We start from the raw sequence: 11,254 nt of genomic DNA on the forward strand, positions 1-11,254 counted from the left end.
AAATGGTTAGAGATTGTATCGATCAAATAAATGCAAGACAATATCAGGGGCTTGACGGAGATCTTCAATCTCTAAGGTTTTGTTGTTTAAGCGCTTTGTGACCCTGGTCTGTGAAAATCGCTTTACAAATAAAACTTACTTACTTACTTACTTCTAGGTCTAATATATATATATATATATTTTTTTTTTAAATAATATCTGGCATGTTTGCAGACTGCAGTTTAAAAAGGTTTTAATAAATCATTAACTTTCATTTCTTCTTCTCTTGGACAGAGAACGTTCTATATTTCAACTTCCTCTCCTGCCTAATCATGTGATCAAAATGGCTTCACTTCCTGTTTCCCTGGTGGGTAAATAAACTTTCACATATAAGTCAGATTGATCTTTAGGAGTCAGACGTTCACAATGTTTGTTCAAATCGTTCTGTGGTTATGGTTTCTTTTTCTGCGTAGCTGCGGCTCCAAGATCTCCTGCAGGAATGAAGCCGGCGAGCCTGTGGATTGGTGAGTTGAGAACGAGGGTTTTCAAGAGAATGTTTAGACTAATAGTTCTTAACTCGTCACAAGGTTCATCGTCTACAAGCTTCCCAAGTACATGATCGGCGAGGTTAGCAGTGGCGTGGACTACATGTTTCTGGACTCCTCTGTTGGACGGTGGACTAGGAGTCGGTTCATGGTCAACATGAGTGAGGGGGCGCTGGCCAACACACTGAACCAGCTGTACCAGATGGGAGCGTACAAGGTGAGAGAATTATGGGAATGATGAGGTGTGTTTAAAACTGTAACAAGTCAAAGGCAGTTCAATGTATTTCATGAGGAACTGACTAATGAACCTACACAGAGGAACCTAAACCAATATTGGTGACTGAAACTGAAACAGTCTAAACCTCTGCCAAGGGTCTCAATTAGCATTTTTTAATAAATAAAACATATACAGTTGTCCATAATGTGTCTATCTATCTATCTATCTATCTATCTATCTATCTATCTATCTATCTATCTATCTATCTATCTATCTATCTATCTATCTATCTATCTATCTATCTATCCATCTATCCATCTATCATCTATCCATCTATCCATCTATCCATCTATCCATCCATCTATCCATCTATCCATCTATCTATCCATCTATCCATCCATCCATCCATCCATCCATCCATCCATCCATCCATCTATCCATCATCCATCCATCCATCCATCCATCCATCCATCCATCCATCCATCCATCCATCCATCCATCCATCCATCCATCCATCCATCCATCCATCCATCCATCCATCCATCCATCCATCCATCCATCCATCCATCCATCCATCCATCTATCTATCCATCTATCTATCTATCTATCTATCTATCTATCTATCTATCTATCTATCTATCTATCTATCTATCTATCTATCTATCTATCTATCTATCTATCTATCTATCTATCTATCTATCTATCTATCTATCTATCTATCTATCTATCTATCTATCTATCTATCCATCTGTCGGTCTATATATCTATCTATCTATCCATCCGTCCATCCGTCCGTCCGTCCGTCTGTCGGTCTATATATCTATCTATTCATCTACAATATTGTATTGACATTCTTTGTTTGTTATTTCCAAGGGGTCGACATCTTCGATTGATTAGCTGGGCGGCAAAGCATTACAGTAGCTAATCAGGTCAACATTGTTTAGGGGGATGGCACCTCATATGCAATGTTTTTTTGAAGACAACAAATGTTGTTAATGTATACCTTGTCCGTTTAAATTGTAATTATTTATTATTAAATGTTAGTTAAAATGTTGTTAGGTTTAGAGAGTGTGTGTGTATTTCTTTAGTGCCGGAGGGTTTTATAACGTGTCCCCCCCAATAAACAAGGGACCACTGGACACACAGATACTACTGCTTATCCACAGTTGGGTTGTGGGGGCAGCAGCCACAGCAAAGAGACCCAGACTTTGCTCTCCCGAGAAACTTATTTTAACTCTTCTGGGAGAACTCAAAAGCAGGCAGTAAACATTGGCTCTCTAATATGTCATGAGTTTTCCCACGAATGAGAGTCCAGACGTTCATGTGGTGAAAACTTATTTTGGCCATTTGTCTCTTTGATGTTTTTTTTTATTGTATTATTGTGGAAAATAATTTACAAATATGTTTCATCCAATATGTCAGTCCAACAGCTCAGTCTATGCGCTCTACAACGATGCACCACCTGACACGATATACATCAAAGGATACGGACACACTAAAGGTAACGCATTTTTTTTCCGTTTAGTTTTTGTATTGTTTACTATGGGATTGCTTGACAATCCAACATGTCCTCCGTCCCGCATCTTTGTCCGGCTTTCCTGAGTTTGTCCCAAACTCCTGTCTTTTGTCAAAGGTCCCAATAAAAACGTCCTCAACTGACTCTTTTTGTCAGAACTACTGTCTCTGAATTGTAGGATACAACGGGTTCCTTTTCTATCACAGATCTCAAACTCTGCACCTCCTTTTATTTTCTCTAGATGTTTAATCCTAAATACTAGACCCGTTTTACAATTCTGTCTCGGTTCTACTGACCCTCGTCCCTGTTCTCCATCACAGACCTCTCCTGCTCTTCTCTAAAGTCACTATAAGTCATCTGCACACATTATGGCTAAAGCACTTTTTGTTTGTCTCCACATACTTGTCGAACCAATAAGCAAATTCTCCATTCTCTTAAACGGTTCCAACCTTTAAATCTCTGTCAACTTTTTCTGGTTATTTCCACCATCACCTTCTCTTCATTCAGCTCTCGTTTTCATACCATTAGTTGTCCTTCTTATCCTCTTCAAAGTGTCTCTAAAAAGTAGCAAAACATTCCACATGAAAGACTTTTGTAAAGTTATGTAATGTGTATGTGTGAGGAAACGTTCAAAGAGCACGCCGGTTGACCCTCGACGACCTGACCCGACAAACATTTGTGCTTTTTTTGTTCTCCCCCTTTCAGGGGTTCTCTTCTTCGACCGCTCCCAGGGTTTCTGGATGTCGCACAGTATCCCCCACTTCTCCTCGGCTCCCGAGAAGGGCTACGTTTACCCGCCGAGTGGAATGTTCTACGGCCAGACGGCGCTGTGCGTGACGTACCTCTTCGAGCAGTTTCTCAACATCGGTGAGGTCGCGGAGAGCGTAGCGTCTCCCTCCGAATTCTGTTGGTCAACGCTATCAGTGCTGCCAGAGTCAACATCGCTGACATACTGTTAACCCTGACCTCGACATAATGTGTCGAAACTCTTGTCTCTCGAAATGTGCAAAGATGAGGACGTGACAGAATGAAATTAAGACAATCTAGAAAAAAGACAAAAGAAATGGGTTGTTGGAAAAAAATTAGAGGGATGGATGGATGGATGGATGGATGAATGGATGGATAGATAGAATGGCAGATTGATGGATGGATGGATGGATGGATGGATGGATGGATGGATGGATGGATGGATGGATGGATGGATGGATGGATGGATGGATGGATGGATGGATGGATGGATGGATGGATGGATGGATGGATGGATGGATGGATGGATGGATGGATGGATGGATGGATGGATGGATGGATGGATGGATGGATGGATGGATGGATGGATGGATAGATAGATAGATAGATAGATAGATAGATAGATAGATAGATAGATAGATAGATAGATAGATAGATAGATAGATAGATAGATAGATAGATAGATAGATAGATAGATAGATAGATAGATAGATAGATAGATAGATAGATAGATAGATAGATAGATAGATAGATAGATAGATAGATAGATAGATAGATAGATAGATAGATAGATAGATAGATAGATAGATAGATAGATAGATAGATAGATAGATAGATAGATAGATAGATAGATAGATAGATAGATAGATAGATAGATAGATAGATAGAAATGCAGATTGATGGGTGGATGGATAGAGAGAAGGACAAATGGATGGATGGACAGAAGGACGGATGGACGAGTGGATGAATTGATGGATGCATGGATGGGTATTGTATAGGTTTTATCTGCCTGTAGAATGCAACATTTGTACGAAACAAAAGTTTAAAAAATTGAATAATAAAAAAAAATTTTAAGTATCTAAGGGCAGGGGGAGGGGTCTAACATTAGTGTAATGTCAAAATGGGAGAATCAGACAGGTAGAATCATCTGCTTTCAGCGCATAAAGCTAGCAAGAAAAAAAATGGATGGATAGATTGATGGAATTATTTAAGTTAAAAGATGTGACAAATGCGGGGAAAAAAAGAAAGACCGCCATTTAGTGGACTCTGAAAATAATGACACTGCTTCATGAAGCTTCATCAGACCATCACTACTGTTTATCTCTGTCTGTTCCTCTACAGAACAACAGATGGTGTTTCTCCGGCCTCACTTCTACAACTGCTCGGTGCCGCCGTCCTTCTCCAGCACCTTCCCAGACCTGGTCCAGCTGTGCGGCGGCAGAAGTCCTCCGAGGCCTGGAGTCAAGAGAGAGACGGCGCTGGTCTCTGCCGAGGGAGAGAAGTTCACCAGTTTTGTCAAGTCTGATAAATTTGTGGACGGTACGATACTTTGTGTCCAAATGTTTATTTAAATTCTGTAAATATAGATTCATTTGCATCCTATTAATGGATCCATCACATCCTCACAGACATATACGTTGGGTGGGTGGCTCAGGTCCTTAAGTCCGACCTTCTGGTCCAGTCCTGGCAGAGAGAAGCTAAAGACCTGCCCTCCAACTGCTCGCTGCCCAAACACGCCATGAACATCAATCGTATCAAGATGCCTGGTCGGGTCCTGTTCAAGTCCCTCGAAGACCACTCCAAGTGGTGCGTGTCCATGACCCACGGAGACCAGGTGACCTGCCTCGGGGATCTCAACCGACAGAATACGCAATTGTGGCGCGCCGGAGGTTTGCTGTGCACCAACAACCCGGTCATCTACCACGCCTTCAGGCCGATGGTGGACCAGTACATCCACTGCACGACTTGATAGTGTTTGAATCGATGGACATATCTGGACAAGTCTGGTTGACATGTTTCAGAATCAGAACATGTTTATTCCCAGTGTTTGCGTGGTGATGACAGTACTGAGAAGAATGAAATAAATGTAAATTAAATGTGATTAATAAAATACTATGAAATAAAATGAATCAAATTAAAGTGGCATCTACCATTAAATAAGCAATTAATAAATCATTAAGAAATATAATAATCATCATCCCGTGTGTTGTCTCTGGGTCAAGGTGAACGACCTCCACCACTGCATTTGTATTTATGGAAGCCAGGGAGGTCCTTGACCCAGAGACAAAAACATGGTTAAATCATGTTTTTGTCAGTGAATCATCAACAGGTGAAACTTTTTTTTAGCTCGATGTTCTGGAATCATCTCAGTCTTGCCTGGGTAAGACTGGTTTAAACAGAACCAATAGAACCTTTAAAATGTACTTTAAAAATAAAAATATAGTGGGATTTCTCACTAATAGTCTTATTAAACATAATCGAATTTTAAAATCATTGTTAAATTCACGTTTATATACTGTATATATAACTGTCTTTTTTGATTAATTGTTTTAAAAAAAACTAAAATAATCCCTATAGAGTTCAAGAAACGAATGTAACAGGTCAAAAATACTTCCAGCACAAAGCATGTTTTTTATATTAAAAATCATGACCAAAACTCTCGTTTGTATCGGTTTATTTCTACTGAACAAACAAAGAATAATTATATATATAACTTCTTTCGTTCGTAAAAAAATATATATATACAGTATATATATATATATATATATATTTATATATATATATATATATATATATATATATTTATAATGTAGAACTTTAAGGTAAGGTAGAACTTTATTGGTTATTTTTTCCAATAGCCACAGTATTATAATAATAATAATATAATAATAATAGCCAATACTTTATATATATACTTTTTACGAACCGCGGTTTTCTTTTTAGAAAAAATCATAAATATAATCTTGTCACAATTTATGTCGTAAAAAGCATTATCATTCCACGCCGCTAGGTGTCGCACAACTTTGTGGTTGTTGTTGTTTTTTAACGTTCACTTCCCCCGGATGTGACCTCACTCCTGGACGAAACACACGTGAAAGCTTGTCAATACAGAACCACGACTTCAAAATGGATTTTACTGAAGTAGCGGTGACTTGCGACGACACCGAGGAGGTGGAGGTGAAGACGAAGAAGAAGAAGGAAAAGAAAGAAAAGAAAGGCAAGATGAAGAGCGCTAAGAAAGAAGAGGTGGAGGTGGTGGAGGTGAAGCAGGAGGTGAAGCAGGAGGAGACGCTCTTCCCGCCAGCCTTCAACATGTCTGAGATCAAGAACAAGCAGAGACGACACGCCATGTTCATGAAGTTCAAGCTGGAGAAACGGAAAGTGAGTCTGACTCTCAAAGAAGCGCATTTTCAAAACTGTGCCGTCGGTATCCAGACGGTGGCGCTGTCTTGTTAAAAAAAATGATAATGTTTCATTAATTCATCTCGTATGGATTAACTGTCCTAACTTTTCATAACAAATACGTTTCTCGATCAATAATATTGATGGGTGATGATTGTTTTCTAGGAAAAGCTGCAGATGAGGAAGAAGAAGAAAAAAGAAAGGAAGGCTTTAGGAGACAAGGTAAGTGTTTTGTTGAATTCAGATAAAAAAACATGTTTTATGTAACTTTCTAACTGGTGATTCTAGGCTCCGCCGAAAGAAGTTCCAAAGACCATAGAGAACCAGAGAGTCTACGACGAGACCATGGTGGACCCAGAAGACGAGGAGGTGATGATGGATCTGCTCGTGTGTCGTGGAACGATCCATCTGACGACCTTCTCCTCTTCTTCTTCTTCTTCTTCAGGTGGCTTTTGATGAGGCGACCGACGAGTTCTCGGCATACTTCAATGGAATAATAAACCCCAAAGTTCTCATCACCACCTCAGACAGACCCAAAGGGGTGAGGAGACTTTATTTTTACTCTTACGACAAAATATAAACACTATGTATGTACAAAGTTAAGAGTGACAAAAATGATGACGAGAAGTTCTCTCTCATATTCACACTTTTGTGTTGGATACAAGTAATTGAGACAAACACCCAGAGAAGAAAATACTTAAACACAATTAACATTTGTACTTAAAAATAATATTGTAAAAAGCACACTTTAATAAAATAGTAATCAAATCAAGAAGCCCTCAAGCAAAAATAATACTTTTTCTCTTCTTTTCTTTTTTTGGTACATTTTTCAATAGAATTTAATAATTAAAAATTCCAACAAAAAAAGTAAAACAGTTCCAAGGTATTTGTTAATTACCTTTTAATTGACTCTTGTATCTCTAATATTTTTTCTGTAATTGGTTACACTTTTACTCCATAACTATTATTTATTTTTATTTTACTTTTTTCCAATTTAATATGCAAGTAAATATTTTTTTGTAATAACTTACACTATTACTCCATAATTATTATATATATTTTTTTACTTTTTTCAAATTTAATAAGTAAGTTAAAACTGCAATTGAATAGAAGTATTTTAGTAAATGAAAGTCGTCAAATACTTGACACAAATGCAATTAAAAAAAAATTAAATGACTTGAAACTAGTGCTGGATATTGATGGAAGATTTTTAATATTTATTTAATCAGGTTAATGCTGACAAAAAGAAAGTTACATTACCATAGAATAAATATTTAATTGTTTAGCAAATTGTCAGTACATTTGCAATCCAAGCTTACAGGGGAAAATAAGTTGCTAGTACAAAAAAAACATGAAAACAAGTGACAAAATAGACACAAGTAAACATTACGTAAATCTATCCTATCGCCAACATCACTTTCAAGTAAAACTGCAATTAAGTATTTTGGTAACTTGTTAATTGGTGAATACTTGATGATACAAAGTACTTGAGTAATCAAGTAAAATGAGTACAAGTATTTGATTAATATTATTGGATAGATAGATGGATGTAAGGTCCATAATACTTCTAAGAATTCTTTAGTGAAAATATATGAAACATTATAAAAATACGTTGTTAAGGTGGTTTATGTGTGTAAGTGATGTTTGTTGTTCCTGCAGAGAACCGTCAAGCTCTGCCAGCAGATGGCCACCGTCATCCCCAACGCATACGTGTACTACAGACGAGGTCTGGCTCTGAAGAAGGTCGTCCCACAGTGCGTCTCCCGGGACTTCACGTACCTCATAGTCGTGAACGAGGACCGGCGACACCCCAGTATCCTTCAAAACAACTTCCAGGAAATCAAGAACATTTTTTTGCGTTTTAATCTTCACGCCGTGTTGGAGAATGTTCACAACTTTATTCATCTAGATTCCTTCACCGTGTCTAAGACGGTATGGTCGTGTGTCATCTTCCTAACGGACCGACCGCTCACTTCAAACTCAGCAGCGTTCGATTACGCAAAGAGATGAAGGTTTGTTTTCTTTTTTTCACCGCTTCATCCTTCAAAGTTGTCGAGAGTCGTCTTCATTAAACCCCCCCGTCCCTCCGCAGAGACGAGGCAAAGAGCCGACCCCGCACTACCCCGAGGTCATCCTCAACCACTTCAGCACGCGTCTGGGTCACAACATCGGGCGACTGCTCGCCGCCCTCTTCCCGCAGGACCCTCAGTTCGTGGGTCGACAGGTCGCGACCTTCCACAACCAGAGAGACTTCATCTTCTTCAGGTTCCACAGGTACAAGTTACACTCATGCTATTCCCTCATCGTCGTCTTATGACTACATTTCAAAACTTTTCTTTCTATTCCAAAGGTATATTTTTAAGAACGAGAAGAAGGTTGGAATCCAGGAGCTCGGCCCTCGCTTCACGATGAAGCTGCGTTCGCTGCAGAAAGGAACGTTTGACTCCAAGTACGGAGAGTACGAGTGGGTGTTGAAGGTGAGTCGACCAACGCATCTCAGTAGTGATGCTCTTATGAAGCTTCATGAAACAGTGTCATTATTTTCAGAGTCCACTAGATGGCGGTCTCTGCACTATTTTCCTATGTTTTGAACAACTGTTCTAATGAAATATCATTTTAAAACTGATGGCGCCACCTACTGACCTCTAAACAACATGACACTGTTCCATGAAGCTTCATCAGACATCACTACTTCTCGTGTCCCTCGATCGTCTACTGGCTAAATTAAACTCCATTTTGTGTCTCACTCTCAGCGCCACGAGATGGACGCCTGCAGACGCAAGTTCCAGCTGTGATCGTGGATCTTCTCAACAGTGTGTGGATGTTTTTTTTTTAGAAAATGAACTCTTTATTCTTGTTCTTTTGAACGAACCGTCACTGAAGACAACTCTTGGTGTCACTTATTAAACATCAAAGTATGTGACCAGTCTCTGTCGCCTCCGGTTTGTGTCGCAGATCATTTGTACAAGAGACAAAAGTTAATTTTTATTATAAAAAAACAAACAAACGTTTCAAAAAGGCATTGGTGTGTTAGAAGTCAGCTAAGAATTGTTAATTTGTTTCTTTTCTTTTGCATAACTTGAAATGGTGGGGGGGGTTCATGACTCCGTCGTGAGGCGTTCAGGTCCATGTCTGTCGTTATTCTTGGGTCCACGTGAAACATCTGTGAAGAGATTCATGACTTAAAGCGACTCAAAGGAACCTTCAGTTATTATTGCAATAACTATTATATCCAAAAGATGGCGCCAAAGCTCGCCTTTAAAATCGACGTTTTAATTTCAGAAACAAACTTTTATTGTCGGTGATGTAAACAGATCATGACACAAAATAAGAAAAAGAAAATCAGAACCAATGTGGTGCTTATTTAGGTTAGGAATTACCATTTTCTTACCAATAAACAACTTCATTGTTTTACTACAGTTTGGACTAAGTATTATGAAATACTATTATTTTTATGTACTGTTTTAATGCAAAAACATGAATATACAATTTCATTGTTTTACTACAGTTTTGTCAAAGTAAGTTAAGGTAAATCAACTGATTAGTTTTAAACATTACTACGAAATACTATTTTTTCTGTATTGTTTTAATGCAAAAAAAAAAAAGAATACCAAACGCTCAAAAGGTATCCATTTACAATCTGTAACTAAATGCAAAAATAGTCTGTGATCGTGTCAGTTGTAAGAAAAATAAACTTAAAAAAACATTTTTTCGTTTGTAAATACATGCCAAAATGTAGTTCCATACACTCAGTGTCTTTTTTTGTTATTTTAACAAACATCTACTTGATCTTTCGAGTCTAAAATAATAGATAAAAATCGATTTTGTGGAAAGACTACAGAGTCTAAGAGATACATATGTTTTAGTCGCATGTTATTTTAGCTGTTTACCCATTAAAAATGATCATTTAAAAATGTTTCAGACCAGAAAACACACACAAACAGCAACAATTAAAGTGTTTGTTTGCTTGTAAACATGTGTCAATCATTAATAGATCAGTGTAAAATGATACTAAGACTCCAGACTCACCAGCTATAGGAAGGAACAGACCTTCTGGGGTCTGAACGGGTTGTTGCTGGAAGACATCCCGGTCAGAAGAGGGTCGTGTTGGGCGTTTTGAAGGCAGAACTGCTGCAGGTCCGCGGCGGCTTGAGACACCTGGAGGGACACCAGGAGGGACACCAGGATCCAGATCAACACCAGGATCCACTTCAACACCCGGTGACACAGAAACGCCCCAAGAAAAAATGAAGTTATTTCTGTACCTTCACTCTGTTGATTCCCGCCTCGAGTCGCAGTTGTTTGACGGCCTTTTTCATCGCGATGATGTTCGACGATCCAGACATTTTTATGTTTTTTTTTTCTGTTGCTTTAATGTCAACTTTTGAACTTTCGGCGGATACTTGTTGATGTAGCGAGGAGGCTAACGGCTACTAACTACTTCCGCCGCCGCTTCCGGTTTACGAGGCGCGTCTCCTGGATTTCTTTTGGAAAATAATAAAATGTCATCGAATTTTTTTTTTTTAGTTTGGGTGATGTTTTCTGGATAATAGCAAAGAAAAACCCCCAGTATTCGATCATTTTTAATTGTTTTTAAATTTTAACATCCGGGGTTTACGACTGTTCTCTACAACTATGAGTCGTTATCAATAATTAAGTTTTTTTTTAACAGATTTTTATTTATGACCTCTTTATGTCGTTAAACTCAGATTTCAGTTTTTAGCTTGTATCGATTTGTTAAAAAGACAAATGTATCCATATAATAAAAACTCAACCTGAGTGAAATATTAATAACAAAAAAAGGAATCAATTAAAAAAAATGTATTTTATTACCTTTGACCTTCAGGT

General features: G+C 38.3%; 3 protein-coding genes across 3 annotated transcripts; 2 read left to right on the top strand and 1 right to left on the bottom strand.

The window, feature by feature from the left end:
* The first annotated feature begins 373 nt into the window (after positions 1–373).
* On the top strand, positions 374–5,143 carry dnase2b (deoxyribonuclease II beta). Its single transcript, XM_087783595.1, has 6 exons — positions 374–503; positions 567–741; positions 2,164–2,242; positions 2,963–3,124; positions 4,346–4,543; positions 4,633–5,143. Exons 1-6 carry the CDS (start codon positions 406–408, stop codon positions 4,971–4,973), a joined length of 1,053 nt encoding a protein of 350 aa, XP_087639721.1. The 5' UTR covers positions 374–405; the 3' UTR covers positions 4,974–5,143.
* Positions 5,144–6,078: 935 nt separating this feature from the next.
* On the top strand, positions 6,079–9,329 carry rpf1 (ribosome production factor 1 homolog). Its single transcript, XM_087782535.1, has 9 exons — positions 6,079–6,385; positions 6,572–6,628; positions 6,695–6,775; positions 6,852–6,947; positions 8,066–8,219; positions 8,336–8,418; positions 8,499–8,680; positions 8,757–8,883; positions 9,160–9,329. Exons 1-9 carry the CDS (start codon positions 6,131–6,133, stop codon positions 9,199–9,201), a joined length of 1,077 nt encoding a protein of 358 aa, XP_087638661.1. The 5' UTR covers positions 6,079–6,130; the 3' UTR covers positions 9,202–9,329.
* A 49-nt stretch (positions 9,330–9,378) lies between these two features.
* Positions 9,379–10,857, bottom strand: LOC148085395 (guanine nucleotide-binding protein G(I)/G(S)/G(O) subunit gamma-5). Its single transcript, XM_087783600.1, has 3 exons — positions 10,672–10,857; positions 10,436–10,564; positions 9,379–9,569 (listed from the first exon to the last, which is right to left on the bottom strand). Exons 1-2 carry the CDS (start codon positions 10,750–10,752, stop codon positions 10,439–10,441), a joined length of 207 nt encoding a protein of 68 aa, XP_087639726.1. The 5' UTR covers positions 10,753–10,857; the 3' UTR covers positions 9,379–9,569; positions 10,436–10,438.
* Positions 10,858–11,254: the final 397 nt, after the last annotated feature.

This window comes from Callionymus lyra, chromosome 2 (genome assembly GCF_982586985.1).
Source record: "Callionymus lyra chromosome 2, fCalLyr1.hap1.1, whole genome shotgun sequence".
Classification (NCBI taxonomy): Eukaryota; Metazoa; Chordata; class Actinopteri; order Syngnathiformes; family Callionymidae; genus Callionymus; species Callionymus lyra.